Genomic DNA, 27192 nt, shown 5'->3' on the forward strand with positions numbered 1-27192 from the left:
GTGCAATGTAGCATTAACCCTTTATGAACAGCAGCCATTTAACGTGTTGCTGCAGTTCTGGGAGCCTAAGGTTTGCAATAGGTATTGAAGACAAGCTAAAAGAATATAATGTGAAAAGCAGAAGGTGTCTGCAGTTATTCATTTATGCTGTTGAGTCTTTTTCCTAAAGTCCCTAATTCTGCCAGTGAGGGTTCCAATGTATGGTGCTGGCAGGTTGAAAGGTATGGAGCTGCTGAGTGCACCTGACCTATCCCTCATTCCTTTGCTTCCTCTATTTTGCTTGGTTGCTAACAAGTGACATCACCCAATACACACCCCCTCCTGCCTGTCAGTTTTCTCCCTCACGCTTGGGCTTAGCAGTAACACTGGGAGGATAAGGATCGTTTGTGGCTGCAGGAAGCTACAGGCAGTATGCAAAAGGTGTGTGAAAGTCCAAGGGAGAGAACAACATAGCCTGCAGCAGAATCTCTGAGCTTCTTTACCAAGGGAAATATTTGCTTCTTTATGTAGTTGAACTTCAACAAACCACTCTCCCTGCAATCCTTTCTCTGGTTTGGGTTCCAGAATAGAATTGCATGCATGACACTCCGAAAAGGAGAGAAAATGACAATAAGCATCCAGGAGCATATGGCCATTGATGTGTGCCCAGGTCCCATCAAGCCGATCAAACAAATATCTGACTATTTCCCCCGATTTCCTCGTGGTATCCCCGCCGCGGTTACCCGTAGTAACTCCCTGAAGTCTAATGTGAGCCAACCTTCTGTTAGTCCTTCTGAAAGTTCCAGAGAGGAAGAGGAAGATGTGGATAAATTATTTGGGGCATATGGAGCAGCTTCCACCACCACCACCACCACCACCATCGCTGCACCTGCTAAACACGATGAGGAAGTGGACCTGGATGGGTATGATTCAGATGACTGCAGTAAGTTGCTTAGCTTAAATACTTCTTATTTCGCTGATTGACACATGTAACCCTGTATATGTTGATTACTCAAGAATTGTCTACCCTGCTATAATGTGCTGGATATTGTGTGGCCCTCCAATGGCATCAAGTGGAACCCTGCGTTACTCTGCTCTAATTCTACAAACACATTCTTGTAACTTTCGCAGATGTTAGCTAAACAAGAGGTTAACCAGTGAAAGAAAATGTAATTTCAAATACGATGCATATTTAGCTGGAAGGTTTAAAAGATACATTTGAAATAAGTTTTCTAGGACTTTTGTTCATGTGTGGCTTTTTACTTTAGTCTGTTCTCTTTGTCATCCTGTGGATTATCAGTTTTGCATAGATCATTAAATAACGGTGTCATTGAGGGTGTAGGTGCTGAATGGAAAGCAAAGATCGTTTGGGGCGTTTGCAGCTTCTGTATATTAAAAGAACAACGGGACTGACCGCATGTATGAAGAGCCACCAGTTGCTGTCTAGTGCTGTGTTTAGTGCACATTGCTGTGCTGATGAAAAAGATGCCTTTATTTTGCCTGGCAGAATGGAGATTCTCATTCAATGTCACATTGCATCTGTCTAACCTGCTGATCAGCTAAAAGTGTTGTCTGTTCCTTATAATAGACCTCTGCTCCGATACAGAACAGTTTACGGTTAAAGAGTAGAACAATATTTGTATATTAGCAACTGTTGAATATTATTCTAGCACATTCGTTATTAGTCGGAGGCCTTATTCAGGTTATGATATATTAGAAATGGTCTACAGCCGAAGGAGAGAGGAAACACTGACAGGGAAAAAAAACAGGTGATGCACCTCACACAGTGTTCACCCAGGAATTTCAAAATGCATTGCAATATTTCTTTATCAATAGCTTCATGCCACCTGTTTATGTGACACTGTGTCTGCTTTTAGTGAGGACTGTATTGAATAGTAAATATTATATTTCTGTTTAGTAATAGTAGAATGTGGCTACAAATATTCTCTCCCAAGATATTTAAAAAATAAAAGGAAAAATAACTGCTTTACCAGGGGGCATACAGTCTACACATTATGTACCCCCTTTGAAGATGAAGTAATAAACCCATATATATTCAGTTTGCAGAATAAATCATTGTTGTGGTGATCTGCATTTTCTAATAAACAGTGACTTTATAACTCCTGCTAAAAGATTATGGGTTTAGGAAGATGCGCAGTTTATATTACTACTGCTATCCCCCTAAAATTACTCTTTTGATTTTTACTCTGATGCCTTGATCATCTACTTGCATTTTTTATGTGATTTTAGGCATCTCCATTTCCTGTTATGTTCAGATGGGTCATTTCAGTTTAACAGTCTTACCTGGAAAACTTAGCGCATTGCTCTTGTCTTCGGTGTGTTTTTTAGGCCAGAATATTGGTCTTAATGAAATGATCCAATCTTAGCAAGGGGGATCACCAGGTATATATTGTAATTGATATGTGGAATCATTCTGCCCTGCCTTATGGAAATCATAGGACTCATTCACATATTTGCACTGGAAAAATTCTGAAAATTCATGAAAATGAACGCGTGTTTTAGATATGCTTTAGTGATACGTTTTAATGCATTTTCTATGAGCTATGGGATGCATTGTGCCTTTACTAATACTATCTATTATACTGGTAGCAACCACTAACACATAAGAAGTTGGTCATGACGCATTCTAAATCTTTAGCGCAATGTTACATTTTTAGAATACAATGTGTAAACAAGCCCTAAGGAAACCATTTATGCAATTTTTTGTTGTGGTTTTCAGGTATTAGTTAATGCTGAAAAGCACATAAAATGGATATGAATGGGCCCCTAAAGAAATTCATAAAAGTAAATATTCATTATTAGCTGGTAAATAATGAAAATCATTTGCTGATTGCTTAATGATATGGCATGACATCATATTTATTTATTTCATATAGTGCAGGGTGCTTCATAGGACCCCCATAATATGGAGTATTTATATGTATATTTGGAATATATTGGGATGATGCATATGTTACATTAGTTCAATTGCTTGGATGTAATGATGTAATCCTAAAAGTGGATTACTTGCCTGTGTAACGGATGCATCCTGTGTAAATAGCATCCACCAGCATGCTTTAGGAAATGTCTAGCTATATTTTTTCTAGATTATATCACCCATGATTACAAGAGATGGTTTGTGTAGATGGCAAGATTTGTATTTGCAACTCATGGATCTGTTATTACCTGCAGGCTTCTAACAGCTGAGCCACATCAACAGCTTGCAGATGAAAGAACATATATTTTCTTTTTTAGTTTTGTTTACCATTCTCTTTTATGAGGAAAAAAACCATAGGATTCATGCACCTTTTTCTGGAATCTCAAAATAAATAAGTTCTTGTATTTTGTATCTCCCAGGTAAACAGTTGTTAATTCCGCCTAATGATTTGCCACTTCTCGACTAGGTTAATCCTGGTTTAGTATAATAACTTGTAGGAATCATGGTGTTAACACTGCCCCAATTTAGCCTCATAGTTTTAATGCACTTGTAGAATGGTCTTGACTTGGCTGTGGTTGTATGTATTTGTACATGGAGACCCACAGAGCTCTAAATCTGAGATTCTGTTATAGGATCAGAGTCAAATGCATCCATTACCAATAAAATAAGAAACTACTGATATAAGTGAATAAGTGCTTCTAAAAGCAAGAGATTCATTTTCATTTGTTTACAACTGAATGTATTACGCATTATGATTTATGAGGTTCTTTATTTTTATTGCTAATACATTTATCGATTTTGCAAAATAATGATTAGTAGATTAATTGGCTGCTATAAAATTAACCCTAGCCTCTGTGTGTTTGTATGTTAGGGAATTTAGATTGTAAGCTCCAGTGGGGCAGGGACTGATGTGAATGTGTTCTCTGTACAGCGCTGCAGAATTAGTAGTGCTATATAAATAGCTGCTGATGATGATGATTAGTGTAATCAAACAGAAATAACATATGTACTTATATACCAATGGTTTGTTTTTTGAAACCATCTAAATGGGTCTAGGACTTAACAAGAATGGAACCCTTTTGGGCTATGTTGTTAGATAATGTGAAGTATTCTATTACTAAACTGGCCTGGTTATGTCTGTTCTCCAACGCTGCCAGTCATAGGCCTTGTATTCTATCATACTTGTTATTTGTGCCTTGCTCTCTAGGGTGCAGCTTTTATTTATAATCTATTTTGTAGTCTCTCTACATAGTGTTTTCTGTTTGTAGTGTGATGCCACATTAATTCTGAACAGTAGAGAGAGCTTGCTTATATGTTTTTGGTCTTCCAGAAAATGCCTTCCTTACCAGCATTATCGAAAATGTTCCATGGTGGTATCCGGATAAATGTGTGCAAGCTTGGACAAGGTGTAATAAGTCTAGTTTAAACATTTTTTAAAGGGTTGCTTGTTAAAGAGTGGATTTATTAAACCTTTTGGAATTGATATTGCCATAGTTAATTCCTTTCTACAACTTACATTTTTTTTCTCGGTTATTGAAAATCGGATGTATTAATGGTATATCATGGTTTGGAAGGTGACAATCTTTGCCTAAAGCACAACTGTTTCGTTTGAAATATCCATAGATTGTAAGCTTGCGGGCAGGGCCCTCATACCTCTCTGTCTGTCTGTATTACCCAGCATTTTGTTACCATGTTTGTTTTCTAATTGTAAATCGCTGCGGAATATGCTGGAACTATATAAATAAATGATGATGATACGGTACTCATATACCGCCAATTATCGATGTTAAATTTAGTGAAGATCAGTAATAATATGTTTAGGTTACATTTAAAATGGAATCACTTTTCGTAATGCAAAGTGGTCTAAGTCATGTTAATCAAGGCCCTCTATTTCTATATTTGCCAGCTTCATTAGGTATGATGTATGACTAGTGGAATGGTTTTGTACTGAATTAAGATCACATCTTAAGAATATTGAAATCTTTCACAGGTCTGTTTCTGTCTTATTGCATATTGTTCCTGAGGTTCAAGTGGCTGAAACAGTTCAATAGAATGTGTACTGTTCATGAAATACAACTGACTCCCCCCACCCCTTAAGAAACCTGTTTGGCACATCACAAGCACTGAGAGTATCATATATTACTTGCATGATAAACATCAAACTCTCCCTACCTTAGCTATTCAGATTTTCTTGAGCACTTCGGCCCATCTCTGGGTCCTCCACAGAGGTGACTGCACTAAATGTCTCTATGACTTTTGGTAAGCCATTGATCTTCTTGAACTTGTATACTGTTGTTCATTGATTTTACATGTTATGTACCTGTTCTTCCCCTCTCCCTTCCTACTTTCCCTCTCATTGTTTAATCATTTTTAATAAAAACAAAAGAAGAAGAAACAATCCAGTTACTTGTTCAGTACTGTTTATTGTGATTGCTTATGAGTTTTTCATAAATAAAAAGTTAAAATCTACAGTTGGTTGTATTTTTTTTAATTATTATTTAGCTATACTAACATGCTATAGAATACTTTTATAAAACAAACTATAATATTCTGTCAAACTATGAAAACTAAATTAATATAACAACTAATTAATAATTAGGGTAAAGTGAAAGTCTGTGAAAAAATAAATTGTTTGATTGTTTAACATTTGGATCATTGACACATACATGCAGTGTGAACAAACAATCTAAAATAATATAGCATTTGAAACAAATAGCCTTCTCATAGTACTGATTGCTGGAAAATTGACATATACTATGATTAAAAATAAATAAATAAATGTGTTTTTAGATGAGTTTGACGTTGCAGCATACAGAGTTATGTTTAATATATAAGGCCAGAAGCAAATTATTGTTTGGTTGGGAAATAATTTTGTCTGTAATAACATAATAAATATTTTTGCACAAATGACACTTTTATTCTTTATTTCTATAAATAATATTATGCAAAAGTAATTTGAAAAGAAAAAATAAGTGCATTTTTGCAGCAAGGTTACAGAGCTCATATTTTGTTCAGTTCATGCAATTAAGTCAATTCATTAATCATATCGACCACTGTTCATCAACCTTGAACTGCCAGCTAAACTAAACGTTAGCTGTATTTCGGATACACTGCCTTTTTATAAATCATTCAAAAAATGTTTTCCTGAGGTCTGTTGAATTGCTGTGTATCATTATGTTTTCCACCAAATCAATAGAGCATGACTATATTTTATTGGCATGTCAAAGTGCACATACTATATTTTTCTTCGGCTCAGTGCCCATCTACCTTCCACAAACAACATTCATGTATTTTGTAGGTGTGAAAGATGTTTTATGTTTTGTCACTAGGCTAGACCAGTGTTGGCTAACCTGTGACACTCCAGGTGTCGTGAAACTACAAATCCCAGCATGCTTTGCAAATATATAGCAGCTTATTGCTGGAAGGGTATGCTGGGACTTGTAGTTTCACAACACCTGGAGTGTCACAGGTTAGCCAACACTGGGCTAGACCTTGGTAAAATTTGTGTATTGTGTCTAATAAAAATTTTTGGGGTTTGTACTGATTCCCCTCTTAGTTTAGATTTATCTCTTACATAACAAACATCTTAATATCATTTTCAAGGATACCCATATACCTATGTCAAACTTAAGATGACCATGCAAACCAATGTTGTAAGCTCTTCTGTCAATACATAATAACTTATACAACTGATCACACCATTGGAAAATTAGTAGAACTAGCGTAAAGTTTATGATATATTGTTTTAAATAACAAATACTTATGGAGTCCTTTCATCTAGCGCAGTAGATCTCAACAGTTTCAGACTCCATTTGACATTGGTAATGAGGTCCTTTACTGTTAAAACTCTATGCAAAACCTGTTTTTAGGCAGCTATACAAAATAGAAATGGACAAAGTCACAAATGCCAAAAGAAATTGTAAAGTTCACAAATTTGGTTACGATTGTTGAAAGCAACAAAGGTCCAACAGATACAACTACACATTTCTGCCCTTTGCAAAAACTATTTTACCGTTTTATTTATTTAAATAAATAACATATTTACAAAATATATATCTAAATATTAAAAATGCATAAATAAAAGTTGGTGGGGCCAAGGACCTAGACTGCATCTGAAAGTAACTATTAAGAAGCATATCGTTTTTATTCCATACTTATTGACCTATACAATACCATTTAATAAGATGTCAATTTCCTCTTAGAGATCAACCATGGTGGTTTCGCATTGCTCTTTCAGAATGCTACTCAGCTGCTCCTTTCCATCCACAGAGCGCTATGACCTGCATTTTTTCTGGGGCTCCTCAGTTTCTGTAATATAGAACTGGCAAAACTTTTTAAGTTTACTGGCTTAAAATGGAAAGGATGTCAAGAGATGGACTAATCAGAAGCCATAATCTCTCTAACTGATGTTTTTAATTTGCCCTCTTGATGACAACTCCTTACATGCAGCATCACATAGCCCCAGTTTTTGGCTGGGGTTGTGCAACGATACCCAGAACTTGGGAAAAACAGCTGTGTGGATTGCTTGTATATGGACATGTACGATTAATTTATTATTTTTTAAAAATATGTTTACATATGTATGTGAGGATGCAGAATACAGAATATAGAATATAGACAAGCAAATTTATTTTTGGATGTAAAAATATTTTGTCTGCATTAACCAAATTATTAATATTATTAATCTTATTGTTATTATTATTGTAGATTTGTGAGCAGCGTGAAACAGTAGGGTAAACAGGATATACATAAAATAGGGACATGCAAGGTAGACAAAATAAATGCAAAACAAAGGGTATGGAGGACCCTGCTCATTAGAGAGATTACATTCTAAGTGGAAGAGGATACAGCTGAAATAAGAGAAGTGATTGTGGCTTAGAGTAGAAATTGGGATAGTTGTGAGGGGGCATTATAAATAAATAGTGATATATGCTTGGTACACTCTGTGAACTGTGCAAGGATTCTTCAAAAGCAATCTTTTACAGGTAGACATCTTAGACAAAAATAGGTGTCCATTCATGACAGGACCTGTGGTTTAATTTTCATCTCCTCTTATATAGGTCAGATCCCCCATTCCAATCAAAATAAAATATCCTACAGTCCTCTTTCTATGTTTGTAGTCTAAAATGAGGGAATTGCCGCAGAAAAAAAATTATAGTCCACAAGATAGCAATATTCATTTTTCTTGGTGACCATATTTATAAGTGCACCGCTGTGATTCAACACTTAGGGCTAGATTTACTAAGCTGCGGGTTTGAAAAAGTGGGGATGTTGCCTATAGCAACCAATCAGATTCTAGCTTTCATTAATTTAGTACATTCTACAAAATGACAGCTAGAATCTGATTGGTTGCTATAGGCAACATCCCCACTTTTTCAAACCCGCAGCTTAGTAAATCTAGCCCTTAGACTGTAAGCTCATTTAGACAGAGCCATCTTTAGCTTCTGTTTTTAATTATACATTATTTGTTTATTTCATGACTCCCCCCCTTGTACAACATGTACGTTATATGTTGGAACATTATAATATTTATATGATAACAACTAGCACCTACCTAAGGCTAGAGTCAGACAGAATAACTGCATAGAATTATTTTAGTTTTATCAAAATAATGGAATATATGATTTATTTTACAAAAGATACTTGAGCCCATATTGCTACATCTAACTTGTAGTACCACACAATGGTATTTAGCGGATATCTGGTTAGTTGTCTTTGCAAATTGAAGAAATTGAGATGTTGGCATAAGCTGCACAAGATAACTACTCTCCTAGTTGAGTAAAACCATATTCCAGAAGGTAATTCCCTTATTTCAGCTTTGTATGCGTTCTTGGCCACTGTAATAAGCCAGCTTGCTATGCTGCTCTATAGAGATCTAACTCACTATATTCTTCTTTAAAGAATTGTGGTTCTAGATAAAAGACAGGCAAATGTATCTCATGAATCAGGTGAAAGGATGTATCTTTTGTAAACTAGTCTTCAACAGGTCTCAAAACTACTAATGTCATTAAAGCATGCCAGAATGTTAAAGAATGATCTTGAGAGAAATGTCTGATACACTGAGGTTCTTAAAAATATATTTTAAATAATATATAATTTTAGAGAAGAGTTTTTTTAAAAAATTAAAATGGATGATTTTTTTAAGGCCACATTTATATATCCTAAGCTTTGACAGCAACTTTACAAATTAAATCATCGATAGATTAGTGGCCCACTGAAAACTAGTGAGAGCGGAAATAGTTAAACCTGTGCCTGAAAGATACTGGAATTGCGCACAGCTAGTCGGCTGCAGACAGTAGGGCAGATCAGTGGATGGCAGCAGCCAAGAATCTTAAAACTGAAGGAGATACCCAGAACAATGTACTGCAATAAAATGAATGGATGTTACAAGTACTGCTCTGAAAAACGTAAGAAACTACATTAACTAGAACGAATATTTAATTGTGAATAAAGCCACCAATTGAAGGATGCAAGCATGTTTCGAAATCAATAGACACTCTTATCAATATCTTTATTCATCCTGCTATAACCAAACATGCGTTTAACCAATATCAAAACAGGGATACATCAGAGCCCTGAGGAAGTTGTGTGTGTGTGTGTGTGTGTGTGTGTGTGTGTTTCTCCCAACAGCACTGTTGGCGTCCCGCTTACAATTCAAGAGATACATTCCCTACTACAGACCGCAAGTATAAGGGATCATATCCATGACATTCTACCTTGGATATTGACTTTGTTCCTTGATCTGAATTGATATCTAGACTGGGTACTTTACATCTGGACTCATGTTGAACTCCCATTACACTGGAATACCCCATTCACTTCAGGCAAATACAGTATAGCCATCAGTAAGAACCTACCCTAGACACATCAGGTAGGATCTATATGACCTACCACCAGACAGTCCCCCGTAGCAATTCCAAGTAAATTGCCATATAGAGCTGAGACACATTTTGCCACATAGCTCACTTGTTACTATTACACATTATAACAATATAACAATACAATATAATATGTATGGTATACATATGTGTGTATATATATATATATATATATATATATATATATGTTTGTGTTTGTGTGTGTGTGTATTAGCGAGGATAATTTTTTTGGGGTAAGCTGATAAAATTACAAAAAAGAAAAAAACGTTGATAATGGCGCCCTGAAAAAATAAATATAAACACTTCTGTTGTATAGCCAAATAGTCAAGCAGCTACAATATACAAGGTGGCTGAAAACCACCTGTGAAAGAATCACCACAAAAACCTAAATAGATTGCAGCGCTAAAATCTTTTTTAGCACTGCAATCTGTGTAGGTTTTTTTGGTAAGCTGACTGCAAAAACCGGAGGGGGTATATTTGCTAAACTGCGGGTTTGAAAAAGTGAAGATATTGCCTAATCAGATTCTATCTTTCATTTTGTAGAATGCACTAAATAAATGAAAGAATCTGATTGGTTGCTATAGGCAACATCTCCACTTTTTCAATTGTGCAGTTTAGTAAATATACCCTCGGACTTGGTCTTAATGAGGCTGTAGAGGATTTACCTGAAGTTGTAGCTTATCCTCTGATACTTTATCCTTTAAGAAAAGTGATTGGTCTTCCTCTCCATGATGCGCCTTCTATTTCAAGATTTCAAGTATGTGACTTATGGTAGAGAGAGTGAGTTTCCATGGCCAAGTGAAGCTAACGAAGCTAATGAAAGTTACCTATCCAAATGCACTGTATGTATCTATAATCAGTGGTTGAAATGTAAATTTAAAAGCGGTATGAAAAATGTGATGGTGAATGGAATTTGATAGTTGTACAATGAAGGTAGTGTGGGAGAAGTGACGGTATAGCATGCAAGCATACAACTGTATACACCCCCACTGAGACCAGTGTGTGTGTATGTGTGTGTATAAATATACATACATATATATATATATATAATATATATATATATATATATATATATATATATATATATACAGAGAGAGAGAGAGAGAGAGATCTATATATCTGCCAAAAGTTGGCAGTGCGCATCTAGGTAGGAAGTTTTCTTCTGACATGCGCCAAACCCAAATTTGTCTGTCAGGCTGACATATGCGATTAGTGTGATTAGCCACTCCAGTGAATACGCTTGCACTGCTCCAGAGTCCAGAGTCAGTTTGTTTGACACCACTCCAGTCAAGATTTGTGTGCATTGTGAGCTGAGGCTTGTGTGTGGTTACTTGGCCATGGAAATCCCATCCTTGACAGTTCTTGTACCGAAGTTATTTCCAGAGGCAGTTTAAAACTCGATAGTGTGTGTGTGTTGCAACCAGAAGACAGATGATTTTTATGCACTATGTTCTTCAGCACTCTGCACTTCCATTGTTTTGCTACCATTCCACAATAACAGCAGTTACAGTTGGACCAGACAGCTCTAGCAGGGCAGAAATTTGATGAATTGACTTGTTGGAAAGGTGGTATTCTATCATCATGCCACACTGAAAGTCACTGAGCTCTTCAGCACAAGCCATTCTACTGCTAATGTTTGACTATAGAGACAAGCTTGATTTTCTGTGCATGTTAGCAATTGGGGTGGCTGAAATGGCCAAGTAGACTACAGTGGGATTCCACATACTTTTGTCAGTGCAGCGCTTATAATAACATATATAACCATCCCCTCCCTACACACACACACACACACACACACACACACACACTTTAATCATGAAAGTTCTGTGGTTTAGAGGAAATAGCTTCCGGGGTCCTGCTCCTCCTGCCTATCTGCAGTCTAAGACCCATTTTTGTGGGGGTCTGCCTTTGTCTTCATTAACATTGGCTTCAACAAAATTGACCTGTGATTGGTCTTACATTTAGCTCTATAGTATCAAGCATATAGCATCAAGTGGAAAGCTCAGAAAAGGCTCCCTGAGTCAAAGTTCTTCCCAGTGTACACCAACGGAAGTTCCGACCGGGACCCAAAACCACCTTAAACCTGGCCAGGATCCAGCTGGACCACCTTGCATTGGTTTCATCCCAATCTGTACAGGGGTGGCCGAATGCATAACTGGACAGACAAACAAACCAAATCCATCCAGTGTAAGGCCCTGAATAGGCTCTCCTTGTCAAAATTCTGTCCAGATTGCACCAACAGGACGTCCAACCCGGAATCTCAACCCTCTCGTATATTCCTCCTAAATTTGGCCAGGATCCAACTGGACCACCTTGCGCTGGTTTCTTGTCAATCAGTGCCGGGTTATCCTAATTATCCTAATGTATAACCGGAAAGACAAACAAATCAAATCCACCCAGTGGAAGGCCCAGAACAGGCTCCCCGAGTCAAAGTTCTGGCCCGTGTACACCAACGGGAGGTCAGACCGGGACACTAACCCCCTAATACGTCTTCTGGGATCCAATTTTACCAGTCTGTGATGTTTTTGTCCAAATCCATCCAGTGGATTCTTTATGGCCTCTTTTTGTTTTTTACTTAACATATAGTATGTTATTACATTTATAGACATTGTACTTTTCTAATTTCATTATTATTGCAGCAAGTGGTTATTTCTTTTAATTTTTTTTCCAGAATCTAAGCATTTGGAAATCCTGTGTTTGTTCCTGATATATAATATACAAATGTACATATTCACATACTATACTATTCCAAAGAATATACTTATACAGACCCATGTAGACTGCTGAACAAATAAACACGCACAAATATATGACTACATAAATGTAATATATGATTTACCATCGACATATAATTTAGGAACCATGATATATCTAATGTTGTATATAGTCTATATAGTCTATGTTAAGAATCTCATTGAAAGTAAATCATCCTTATTGTTTTATACATAGAGCATCCATACTCTTACCTGAATGGCTCATATAAACCTGCAACCTCAGTTTCTTCAAAAAATATATTTTCTATTCAAATGTGTGTCCAACTTCAGTTAAAACTGTACAATCAGTATAATGAGACAGTACCTTAATACATTTTAAATAAAAAAATAATGTTAAATAATGAACTTCATATTGTAATTTAGTAAATACCTATCTGCCCTCATTGCCAATTGTTGAGCAATTATAAGAGATTTCTGTACCTAGCATTAATCCCTGTATTCTCCCAGGTGTTGTATTTGCTAATAAATGTGGCAGTGTCACACAATAATGATGTGAAGTACATGTGAAATCACTTTGCCATGAAGTTAATTATTATAGGAGTCTAATTTCGAGTCAGTATTTGCTGCACTAATTACAGTCTCACTCGTGTTTTATATTCATTTTTGCAGATACATGACATGGCTTGAGTTCATCATAAATAGGAAGTTTTCCATGTCATATTGGTTTTGTAGACTACAATGTGTTGCATTAACTCATGCTATTTAAACATTTACATCAGTATCCAAAACAACCCAAAGCATTGTCCATTTAAGTCAGTTTAATTGATAGTATAAAAGTCAATTAAAGTGGATTTCACTTGACCAGCTGGTGTTTTGCTTGCAAAGAGATGGACTTGTAAAGAGCATTTTACATTTTAACAGGTGGCACTCTCACAGTCGGTGGCGATTTACCAGATGTGGATGTTTTTCAGGACATGAAAATATATTTACTCTTATCTTAAGGGATTACCTTAAACAAGTCAAAAAACAATGCAAAAAAACTATTAAAATTCCAAATAGATCAGGCAAAAAGGCTGACCAATTAATTATATTTTCTATAGAATAGGTCAGTAACTGCTACTTCTAAATTATGTTAACCACCTTATGGATGTTCAGCAAATGTGCAGGAGTGGCATTCATCATGCTTGGCTCCTGGTTACCAGGAGACATTCAAAGGGCAATGCCGGCGTATCCGCCAGCGTAAAACAGTTTTTAGATGTAACACCCCCTTTCCTATGCTAGGCTATGTGTACCAATCTTTGTGTGTCTTGTCTGCAAATGGACTCTTTACCGTGTATTCAGTTTCGTGCAGTGCCTCCACTTTGGTCTAAATACTGCAGACTCTTCGTGGGGTAGTGTCCTGGAGTTAGCAACACCCACCGGCCCCCTACACTGGACCATAGACACAGACAAAAGAAATATTATTACATTAAGCTACTCTTTAGAAGCCACACTGGCATGTTTATTAGTGAGGCGTGGACCCCTAACATTTTTGTAGATTTTTTATATAATATATCTCTTTGGCTTAAACAATGGTTAAGGGTAACTTGTGAACAATACTAACTAATATAGAGTACACAGTTTACAGAGGTCTCACTAGTTTTATACCACTAAGAGGTACTTCTATCCCTTCTAATGACTGTCTTGTAATATCTCTTTAAACAGGATAATTATCACTAGTAACATACACTAAACTCCATCACAGTTACTTTAACTTTGCTAACACATTTCACACAAATACAACTGAATATTAAATAGATGTATACAATCCTGCAGTCTTTGTTAATAGGCAGTTCAAATACAGATCACTTCTTCTCTTTCCTAGGTGACTTGATAAAACACGCTGCCTTGTCCGTCTTTTCTCCAATTTAACACGAATGCAGAATACAATTTACACCCCGCTGCTCCCTCTCTTCTTCTTAGACATGAGCAGACAGTCACTTTAATAAAAGTTGACTCCTCAACACACAGTTATAGGCTTTCCCACAGATAGCAGATAATGCCAAAGATTGTGTAGCTTTTCTCAGTTTCAAACTCAGTCTCTGCCCCCTAACTATCTGTCCCTACACTTCACCCTAGTTATTATATTACAGCCCCGCAGAAAGGTATTATTCAATATTCTTCAGGTCCCCCTATCTGTTCTCTAGCTGACTAGTAGCACAACACTCAGTCCAAGTAAATCAATAATAAGGTAAATATGGGTTACTTCTCCCCAGTGGTCTCCAGTATGTGCATCCAAGATGGCTCCTCTTTATTCAGGTGTCCAGCACAAGTTTTAATGTTTTTTTATTGTATTATTTTTTTCTTTTATTAACTGTTTTGTGCCGGTGTGTCTGCTGGCATTGGTCTTTGAATTTACTACCTGTCAATAGTCACAATGTCTACATTTTAAGTATGTTGACACACTGAATCTATCCACAGCCAGACCATTTTGGTGTCAACATTCAGACTGTTGATAGATTCACCATCGCCAAGAAGGTCTACATCCTGTAGAGGGGAGGATCTAACTCACTCCCCACTCCCCACTTCACATCATTGCCTTTGTCCTCTCCTAACTAACATCATAAGTGAACAGGTTACTGCCTCCCATATAGTATATTGGCTGTGTTTACCAACCCATTGTTATAAACGCACCTCAAAGTGCTGAACACGCAAAGCATCAGATTTGATATTAAAAATACTTGAAAAGGGTCTTCTCCTGATCAGATTGGCTGCTTTTGAATCTTTGGAGGGCTGCATGTGGACAGCAGTATTTTGGCTGCTCACTGTTGTTTCTAAAAAATCTCAAAGCTTTATTTTTATACTATTGTGCATACTGTTAATTCCTGAAAATGTACCTTTGAACTTATGTTTCAGAATTGAATGAATAATGTATTTACTAATTAAAAACTGTTGGATGCAGTGCTCCCTCCTTATAAAGCCCCTTATATAATGTCATCCTCAATGAACTCTAAATGTATTCTTCATCTATGTAACCCTCTTTAAAATGCCACCTTTGCTATAATGCCACTCTTGCTTAACTGTGTTTTAAGCTGGAAGTATAATGATGGAGTAATGTTTATTCTTTTTGGTGGACCTGTCATTCCCATGGAAAACTATACTGGTGTCTTTAAAACATTAATTAAGGATCTGTGTAGAGAGGATTATAGATGGGGTACAACTCTTATTGATGCCTGAGGTGCGTGACTCCAAATCATCTTGTACAGTGCAATACTGTGCTGGGGATTTGTTACTTTGGACCCTTCCCAAAGGGAAAAGGGTCCCGTACCACCCCTTCCCCCAGAAGCCAAAAGGCCTCAGAGAGGGAAAAAAAAGTTCTTCAGGCTCTCCTTCGCCAAAGCTAGGGAAGACCCCTTTGCATCCCCGACCTCCAAGGGCAAAGGGCCCCTTATGAGGCAAGGGTCTTCAGGACCACCTCCTGAGCAGGCTTCAGGCGGTCCCCTTTACCCCAAGGTTGGTTGAAAGTTTCTGAAACTTTCCCCTGGGGAGTAGGTCTTCAACTTCCCTCAGATGGAGGGAGCCTCAGATGACTTGGGGAGAGGGTTGACCATAAGGGTCTGTACCCAAACCCCGCAATCAAACGTGAAGAGAAAAACACACAATCAAAAAAAAGTGATTTATGCTTTGTGCTGCATGTTGAAATATAGATAAGTGCCATAAGGCCCCAGTCTTTCAGCCGGAAATATAAAAATTGCCTTTGCACCCGGTCAAAAGACTGGGGAAAAGGCAAAAATGGTGCTGCCTGAAAAGTCAAGATGCATAGTGAAAAGTGCTTTACTCTGTGCACAGATACATTTCTCTTCACCATGTGCATTTTAGGGCATCCCTGGCTCAGGGGTGCGTTTAAGCCCCACTGCGTATATGGGAATCTGCATCTGATCTTAGCCAAAGGGCCGTACAACTGTTTTGGATGATGTTGTGATCAAGCATGAGTTGTACATCACATTAATCATGCTGTTCGAGTGCAACGCCATCGTGCTACAATTGAAATAGAATGGAGGAGGATGTTTTTGTGGTGATCACGTGTACTCTGTGGGTCGCATTACATCTTTTAGCACAGACATGTGCTTCAACTTTATATTAACCTTTTTGTATTGCATATTACGCCATAGTTACTATGCAGGAGTGTCTGCAGGGTAACCCGACTGAAATTAAATTTGCCTACAGCAAGATGCAATAAGAAGAATATGCTAATATATGACTATAACCGCTGGGGAATTAGCAATGGATACAAAATAGTATGTAGACATGATTAGTTTATTATTTGATAGCACACAACAGTTTTGCAGTAAGAAAACCCTAAATGTCTCAGGGGCCCAATATTTAGAGTGTTGTAACACTAGTTAATTGTTTCTATGTAACCTCACCCTGATTCATCCTCCGCTCCTCGTATAACCCACTCTTGTTTATCTCTCTCTTCAGATTTCTTGTTCCTGTACACTGACTCGTCACTATGTGTTACCTATTTGCTTGCCCCCTCCCTTTAGATTGTAAGCTCCCACGAGCAGGGCCCTCTAACCTCACGTCCTCCTTCTGTTACCTTTGCCTTCGGCATCCCAGCTTCATTTTGCGTCTTGTCACTAAGCCCCTGAGCTTGGTCTCCTCATCTCCCTTGTCTTTGCATCTCTATCACTGGCTCTGATTCTGTTAGTTGCATCCACACTCCCGGGCACAGGTTCTGCTTGCTTTAGTTCTCGTCCCCACCTCTCCTTCTTCCCTTTCTAGTGTTTTGGGATTCAATCCTACCTCTTTGCCCTGTGTGTCTGTGCGTCGCTGAGATGATATTTTAGCTACACTGTGTTTATTGTATTGTCCTGTTATTCTATGTTCTGTTGCATCCCATGCTCTCTGTACGGCGCAGCGGACCCTTTGTGGAGCCGTATAAAAGGATGATAATAGTAATAATTAATGATAAGCTTTGGTATAGTAGATCAATTAACAGTACATATTTACAATGTATAAAGGTGCAGCCTACCATAGGACTCACAATATTAACAAAACCGTTAATAAAGTGCATTGTGCTTGTCAGTAGTATACAGTATATGATCAAAATTGACTGTAACCTTTAACATCTCCATATTAATCAGGCTGTTCTGATGGATGGTAATATCTGTTCTTGACAGAGGTTATACTATATTATTAATTTAATAATATGGTCTTGTACACTTTAATTGAACTTATATAGGGTTTGCAGTATCTCCAAATATAAGTATGCATTTATATAATATTCTAGTCAAGGGTTACAACATACCATCCAACATTTCACATATGATATACAAATATAACCATATACAGCATATTCTAATCATGGTCCTGGACTACTGCCAATGGGACACATTTTGTTACTGGAGTGCAAGTAAGTTGATGCCTACATTAATGTTCTGTATTACAGTAGCCTAGTTCAGTAGAATATGGCATGTACACAATTATGTCTACAATAATACTGTTAACTTGTATTGTAGTCCAAGTCTGTAAGGTGGGACATAACAAAACATTACAAACTGACATAGACACCTTTGCTTTGGATGTGCTAGGCTACCACTGTGCTTTTAGAGACCTCTATAACGGCCAAGGATTTCAACACACATCTTCTTATTTTTAATTATACCCATTGACTATTACTATAATGTACAGAACCAGGCCTTGAAATTTTAACTAGACAATTCTATTAAGTATGGTACTAAATTTATAAGAAATAGATGAAGCCAAACAGAAGAATATTGCCATGTTTACTGACAACACTTTTATTGCTAGCGATTCGTGTTAAAATTCCTAACTTTCCAAAAATCTAAAATCCTTTTGAAAAAATGATCTAGCTAATACATTTAAATAATAACATGCCTGGGCACACATTATTTGGGGCAGAATACTAGTAATTCTTTACTTATCTGACCGGTTATTTTTTTCTCTTGATGTAGTCTTATAATGAATTTCCCTTAGGGATACAAGCCAATAATATATGATCTCACACTGTGCTCCATACATATGTGTTTCACCTTCTGAACATTTTGAAGGAGAAATATATTAGTTGAGATTGCTGCATTTAAAGGTCATAAGATACTTCTATGTAGATAATCTAAACACAATTGCTGAGTTAATGACACTAAACTGTTCAATAACCAGATGCTTTTATACTGTCACCCTTTGTGATCAAACATATTAAAGCAGTCTGGATCTCGGCTGCATCTACAATGCTAACACACAAAATTACCTAGATTCTTTAGAAACAAGCCTTAATGACACTGTTCTACTGTATTCTCATATAAAACTTGAGCTATGAACTTGCAATGCCTCTTTCAAATTTAGAACTGCTTGAATTATTCGAGCAATGTTGAAATTAGATCGAACCGCCTCTTTTTCCTGACCTCAAACTACATTTTAACAGTCTTGAAAATATTAAAATGAACTGCTGTAAACTCAAATTTGAAGTTCAAACTCAGAGTTTCCATTCCCAACTCACAGTTCAAATAAACTATAAAATGCTTTATTTGTTGCCTGTTCATGCTTAGATGGCTACATTTTATTGCATTACTATGTTTAAGTTTTAATTCATCGTTCACATATGACATTATAGTTTGCAAATTTTATCATAAATTTTAAAAAATTTTAACGATATGAGAACCACATTGAAATAATTTAGAGCATCTCAAGTCAAAATTGGATCAAGTCTACATTCTTAATCTATAAACATTAAAAAGTAACAGTGGGTAATTGTTAGCTATGTTAAATGTCATAACGACAAACCAATATGTTTCCATTTACTTTGTAATTAGTGTGTTATAATAGTAACAATGTGAACATAATTTTACTAGAAAAGGTATTGTGAATATAAATGGTAAAGGTATATATAAATTAACTTGAGAGAACTAAAATGACCAATGATTGTAGAACAACAGGCAAGATTATGTCAGACTCATGTAATTTAGAAATATAAAAACCACGAACAACCATAAACCCAGTAAAAGGATAAATAATCCAATGTCAGACTAGCAGACTGGGTGTGCCCTAATGTTTGAGGACCCTGTCCCCTACCATAGGGGTTAGGCTGATCTGTGGGACACTTGCATTTTTATTGTTACTTATAGCGTACCCGGCTGACGCATAAATGATCCATCTGATGGTGCCAGTAGGCTGGATGCACTAGGGTACTTTTTTACCTTTTACCCCCAAATATATTTAGATACGCTGACGTTACCCCCTTGATTTGAAAGGAAGGAAATCATAATTATTAATTATTGGAATTAAAATTTTTATTGAATTTATTCAAAATTTCTTTGAAAGCTTCAACTTCAAAACTGGTTTTGGAGAAATTATGTTGCTTCATTTTTGATATGAGCAGATCAATATTGGGGAAGATTATGGCAGAGCAATTTGGATACATTTTTCATCATCCAATCGATTTCTCTGCTTTGTTTTTATGTTCGTTAGAGTGGAAAATCCTTGTTCGCAAAGGTAGGTGGCTGCAAAAGGCAGCAACGTTTTGACTGCCTCCTCATGTGCAATTTTGAATGCCTTTGCAGCTGTTGACATCCAAAAATATGACAGATCTGCTTTGTTTTCAAATGCAATACGTGCTTCAGTATAGCATCGAAGCTCAAGAAGTGCCTCTGCCAACCTTTGAGGCCCTTCTGGTACAACAGCAATTTCACATTTAAAGGGGTCTACAGTCCAACTGACAGCATATGAATCGGCAGCATTACTCCCAGGACTTTCATTTTTACCCCATTTGGGGTAATTTACCCCTGTTCCCTGACCACTGCGTTTCTCTCTTCATTTCTTTGTACAATTGGCCGAATGCTGCCTAGTACGATATGGAGGCAGTATGCAATGACTCTGTTTACATAGGGGGTGAAGCCTCTTTCTGTGCAACCCCATATTCTAATTCTGTTGTGTGTGAGGTTCCTGGGCAAATTTCCTCCTCCCCGTGCTTCTTTGATTATTGTGGGTGTCTGTCCTTTCTCTCTCCCCTTTGTGTGCCCGTCTGTCTCTCTTTAGTCCTCTTATCATATCTATCCCCCACCATCTTCTACCATTTACCCTATCACCCACCTTCCCCTTGTGCCCCTTAGAATTCACTTTACCTCTTGTCCCACACCTTCTCCTGACACTTTCCTCTTCAACCCTTACCTTACTCCTCCACTTCTATTGAAGTTGATGGTGTCCTCGTGGCTGCCGACCAGAAGTGGGCATGGCCGTATGGAGACACAACTGTGTCTAACACCACATAACTGAACCGGAGGATGTCAGGTGAGCACAATCTTCTTATTTACATAATTATTGCTGAGCTACTGAATAGTAAACTTTTTATAATTTTTTTTGATCAAGCTGAAAACCCAGTTAGCACACTCACTAATGGAGTTTTGGTACACTGACTGTCAGGGATTCCTAACTGAAGAGTCATACACTAAAAGGCAGATTTATTAAACATAAAAGTCCTATTGTCAACAAAAATGAGCATTTTTACCAGCAATATGGCTTTTTTGTTTTCTGCCCTATAACCCTGATGTTTTGCCCAACACAATTTTTCAATGCAATGTGAATGGGGATTAAGGTTATATAACATATTTATTACTGGACAGCATGATGAACGAAGGAATAATATAAGGTTTGTGAGTTGATAGAAATATGTTAAATAAATGCAATATTGTGTATGTATGAATGCAGCAAAATCAATTGAAATTCTAATTGCCTTTGGTAGTTATAAATATTATAAAGAACAACTAAACAATGACAGCTACTCTCTAAGTGAATATAAATTCTAACAGCAGACTCCTGATATAATCGGCATATGAATTGCACATATATATCTCTAATAATAGCGAGGCCATTTTCTCTGTCTTTGATATTTCAGTTTGGTGTCAAAGTGTCTCCTTCCCCCCAATTACAGTACTTTTAGACAGTAAAGATAAAATAAAGTAACTCTTTCCCTGACACTCTCCTGTCGTATTCAGTTAATGCTAACTTAATAGGTTTTGAACTTATAACAGTTATTAGAACATTGTTAATGTCTGCTGAACATGCAAATACATTTTACAGTTGCTTATGATTGCAAAATCATGTTACAGGACTGTCATCATTACTGATCAGGACTTAGACTAGCCCCAGAGCTGGTGCAAAAGAAACGGTAGAAAAACAAGTCTCTTTAACAGCAGCACAGATTGATACAGCCATGACTGAGTGCGCTTCTTTTTGGCACACCCCTTTTGTGCGGTAAAACGCCCTTTCCCTGCCAACTTCACTCCCCAAAGTTGGAAGCTGTAGTAAGTGCTCCTTGCGCACACTATCGCACAAACATTGCTTACGTACATGTCTATTACGTTTACGGTTTCTCGGCCGTATCTGTCTGTTCCGAGCATGTGCATACTATGTGCCCTAATAAATCAGGCCTGTAACAATTATAATTATTATTATATAAGAATAATTTTTCTTATCTCTAATATACCTACTCTGAACAACAGTAAGACCATGTCATATCAACAAAAAGACAGCACATCAGATACAATATTATCCTTGAAGTTACTTATCTTAACGTACAATGAGTGCAGTTCTAAACAGCAGGGGCGGGCACACAACATGAATCAGTGTTATCTGGTTTACTCCTGTCACAAAAGGTCAGAGAACCAGAAAGGGAAAAGTAAATAATTGCTGCTTTTGATTCATAATATCATACACATGAAAATGATCAACCAGATTTTTTAAATGTTAATTAATATTTTAGTGCAGGAAAATTATGTTTGTGTGTGTGTAATATCAAAACATATCTAATCTTAAGGTGCAATTGACTTAGGTCTGGGCACCTTTTTGATATTATTATTATTCATCTTCTGTTCGTCCTTATATGGCCTAGTTTGAATAGAATAACCTGTAGCTAATCAAATCACTGAACAGCAGCACACACTATTTCAGTATATTAGTGTGTTGATTTTCTAGGGGGCATTTGTAAACTTGTGTAAGCTATAGCAGGGCTATGGGTGATAAGGGCAGGGTCATTGTATGAGGGGCGATGGAGGGATAGTTCATGGAAAGATCAGTGTCCCTATTTACACAAGGCAATGATGTAAGGCTCCTGTAAAACTCATTCATGAAAATTGCAGTATCAAACACACCTCCAAATGAAATAAAGTTCATAAATCCAGCCAGGGGTGGATATGCCTCTTGTGCAGTCTGTATAGCTGCTCTGCACCACAGAGGAGAGGGACTGCAATGCTTGGGAGTATAGGCCCACCTTGTTGCTAGGGAACAGCTAGAGCTGCTAGCATCATTTGGCAGTCAGATACGGACAGCACTTTCCCCTAACAATAATGGTGTCTAGTCGTCCCATGCTATATTGATATACAACTGTACAAATATTCTCCTCTTGAACCCTATGAGCAAATCGGTGAGTATGAGGATAGCTTTACAATATCCACCTGAACTACTAGACCAATGATCTTTTTTGTATACTAGTCTCCTGATTAAAGGTCTGCTTTATATAGTAGCCATCATAGTGGAAATTGCTTTAGATGCTAGCCACCAGGATGGTTTTTGCATAGCACAATTTTCAGCTCCTGCCATCAGTCGGTGCAGATATATATATATATATATATATATATATATATATATAACACCCATACTACCCTTTATCACCTTTATTTTTTTTCTCTTTATCTTGATTCTTGACCCCTTAATCAGAATTCTCCAAACAAGCACAGAGTATAAAAGTATACCCATAAGGAACATGGAAACCAAACTAACAGCTTTCACAGTGGAAATGCTGCTTATATTTTTTAATCCCCACTAATTCCTCCAATTTATATGTGAGAAATAGGAATTTGTTAAGGTCTCAGGGTTTAAAATATACCATGAAAAATCTGTAGCTATGTAACAAAGTCCAGAGACCAAGTCACATTTGGCCAGAAATATAAAATTATCATGTGCCAAGTCGTCCTTAACATGTTTGTTATTTACATAATCTCAACTCTCTTAATATGGACCTAGATGAAATGAATAACTGGACAAAGCTGTCATGGTCTTATGTGAGATGTGGTAAACTTATTAAAGTGATCAATAGCCTTAATTTAACTCCAACAGAGCCTGTAGATTGGGGAATCAACTTTCCCAATCTTAAACTTTACAACTATGCAAGTTATCTAAGATTTATTAGAGACTGGCTGTACTCAACAGATTAGTATACAAATATCCCAATAGAACAATCATTCATTAATTATATGAATCTAGTGACCTTCCTACATATTCATAGACCAGTGATCTTAGATAATCCTCTCTTAATGCCTGCTTGGACTACATAGAAGGCCACTTGCAAGAAAAATAACCTCCACAGCCACCACTGACTTTTCTTGCCATATGAAATCCCAAATTTCAAGATCTACCAACAAGGTAAATACCACTAACTTAAACTTTTCATCAAGATATTGATATTTCTGTATGTTCTTCATTTTGATGCCTGAGACAGTTGACTTATGATGATCCTTATTATTATTAACATTATTAGCCCACGTACATTAATGCCTGTCCTTGGCACATTGTACAACAGTTTAGGGATTGTAGCAAATATATAGTAGGTGCAAATGTAAAGTGTAATGTGCTAAGGAAATGGGGACTGCGGTCTACCTTTTCATATGTTTTATGCCTAATACAGTATCATTCATTCTTCAAGCACTGTACAGCAATAAAGAAAGTATTGGCAAATCTTTATGGTGCCTAATAGAAGAGAGTATAAGTCTTGTTCTATTGAAGACATGGGAAGAAATAATTTCACTGGCAATTACACCTGTCAATCTTCTGAAATGTCATCTTCCATTTTAAGAGAACACTTTAAGAGAACACTTTCTCTAGTATCCCCTGAGCTCTCATAAATATAGCAGACTTTATATTATCAGAAGTTAGGGGTCATTTCTGTAGCTTATATTACACTTACAATGCATTTAATGGACATCTAGGGAATTCTTGCAACATATGAGTTTGTTTTACATGCTGCATTTATAACTGCAGGGAGTCATGATAAATAAGAGTGCTTTAACATATCCCTCTAACATATGTAGAGGGACAATCTTTATAATACTAGTAAACATTATTTAAATTTATTGTAAAATTCATGATAAGTAAATTTATTTAATGCACTCTCTATCTTAATGTAATTCTTAATATCAATTTATAAGATATATCTGTAGATTGCTGTTGTCTTTGTACGTCATTATTAACTTTGCTGTTGTCTTTGTACGTCATTATTAACTTTATTGCTTTCCAAAACACATTAAATGTAACTAAATGCAAAAAAATTAAACGTATAGTAATATACTAGTCTCAGAAGCTGAAATTACATCTTCCACTAAGTATCTGGTACTGTATGCTGAATGCAGATAAAAGTTTGTAATTATTGAAACACTATAGTGTAACTATGCATTTTAATGTGCAGTTTGAAAATAAAGGTATCATTTAATTTAGCGACATTGTGTGCTATAAAATGTACAAAGGTGTAACCCCTTATATTTTTATGAAGTGTTGTTACTAGAGATGTTCACTGACACCTGTGTTCTGGTTTTGGATATGGTTTTGGATCTTGATTAACTTTGTTTAGGTTTTGCTTTTGGCTAAACCACCTTTGCGTGTTTTGGTCTTGGTTTTGGATCGCAATTTTTTCCTAAAATCCCTATTTTTTCCTAAAATCCCTATTTTTTCCGCTAAACTCATGTAATTTTGCTTTTTTTCCCCCTGCATTATTATTAACCTCAATAACACTAATTTCAAGTGATTTGCAGTCAATTTTCACCATCTCACAGGTCACAAAATCAGCCAGGTCGCTGCAGTATTTGTTACATTCTAACATTGATTGCAGTGACCTGGCTGGATGCTAAGCAACAGAGCAATGACACAAACACATGGCAGTTCATAGCACATCTAGGAAATATTGCCACACAGCAGTGGTAGAAAAGAAAGTGGTGCAAGATGGAATTGTCCTAGGATCATGAAATCAGTTATGGTTCATTTTATCGCTCTACCCGTTCCTTGGATAACTGTGGTAATTGTACAGCTAATACATGGAGATGAGCGCTGACCCCCTCCCCCCAGTATCCGTGCTTTTTTCAGACCCAGGCCAATACAGGGTGCCAGACAATGCACTTAAAAGAGTCATTGTAATTCACAGCAAAAAGCAAGTTCCTCACTGAGATTCGAATCAGCCCCAATTCCCAAAATATTATAATATAATTAGGTACCTTTGACGTAAAGTGCAGATTACAAACGTTTGTGCAATACTGATGAAACAGCAGCAAAGTGGAAGGTAATATATATACACGTCTATTTAGACATCCATACTTACATTACTGTGGCTTACAAATGCTACAAATGGCTAGACAACTGTTGTCAGGATTTGGGTAAAAATAATTCCACACATAAAAGGTGGATTTTTTGGTCTTATGCCCAGGCATGACAATGGGTTTCTTCTTATCATGTGCAAGAAATGCTTCCACTGGGGCAGGACTTACACAAACAACATCATCCTCATCAACATCTTCATTAGCGCCCTCGTCAGCTACACAAATATCCCCCTCATTCTTTTGCAATTCCAAAGTGGCATCCTCAATTTGTGTATCTCCGGCTACACTTGGGGTGTTCAAGCACACATCTGTAGAAATGCTGAAAGGGGCCTTCTTTATGGGTACACTATCAGACAGGTCAGGATTACACAAAGCACTCGTGGATAGACTCTCCTCAGGGATTTGTGTCATTTCCGAATCTGAACATACATTTTCCCCTAATGCCTTACTGTTTTCTTCCAGCTCGGCTCTTACATGTAAAAGTATTTGGTCACCACTTTTGGAGTCCAAATGACAAGGTCATGGTCATGACTGACCTTACAAGAAGATGCCTCAGTGACAGTTGCAGAACTAGCACTCATAGAGAAAGGCAAAGGCCTCATTTGTTCCTTGCCACTGCATGTGTAGAATGGCATGTTGCCAATTTTTTTTTTTCTGCAGATAACTTTGCCTGGATTACAGGTCCTTTTTTCTTGACCAAGCTAAAAGGTGGTTTTTTTTACATTTTTGTTTCCCTGACTTAAAAACACTATGCAATTTAACATAGGCTTTTGCAGATGAGGTAGAGGGATTACTATCATCATGACTGGTGCCAGCAGCTGCTTGGTGCTCCTGGTCTCCTGTGTACTGCTGTGAATACATTTTGATAACTCAGTACAATGTGACTGCAGATTAAGGACAACACTGCCAGCCCTATTATTTCTATTTCAGCAATGATAATTAGCAATGGAGCAATTGAGCTCTCCTCTTTGTGTTTTACCTATATAACACAGTACAATGTGACTAGATTTAGAAGACCAAGCCTGCCAGACCTATTATTTCTATTTCTTATTTATGACAATTAGCATTAGAGCAATGGAGCTCTCCTGAATGTCACTGGAGACTTTGAAGAACACTGCTATCCCTCCTCTTTCTTTTTTACCTATGACGCTGCCCAACTGCACTAGAGACTGCCAAGAACTGTGCTACCCCTTCTGTGTCACTCTGTGAAATGGCGCTGGATCGCCATCTAGGGCGGTACTTAAAGGATCCAAAACTCGTGAGATCCGACGATGTAAAGATGACGTTTTGCCTAGTTTTCAATTCCGAGGGCGCGCAAAAGTACCAAG

At 37.0% G+C, this 27192-nt stretch overlaps 1 protein-coding gene across 3 annotated transcripts in view; it reads left to right on the forward strand.

The window, feature by feature from the left end:
* The first annotated feature begins 363 nt into the window (after positions 1–363).
* The window catches only part of DOC2B (double C2 domain beta), a 595594-nt gene continuing 568765 nt past the window's right edge, over positions 364–27192 (forward strand). For all 3 annotated transcript variants that reach the window (XM_075195056.1, XM_075195057.1, XM_075195058.1), the window contains exon 1: positions 364–922. In XM_075195056.1, coding sequence (XP_075051157.1) covers positions 580–922 — 343 coding nt within the window. In that variant the 5' untranslated portion in view covers positions 364–579. The remainder of the gene's footprint in view (positions 923–27192) is intronic.

The sequence above is a fragment of the Mixophyes fleayi genome, chromosome 2 (assembly GCF_038048845.1).
Source record: "Mixophyes fleayi isolate aMixFle1 chromosome 2, aMixFle1.hap1, whole genome shotgun sequence".
NCBI lineage: Eukaryota > Metazoa > Chordata > Amphibia > Anura > Limnodynastidae > Mixophyes > Mixophyes fleayi.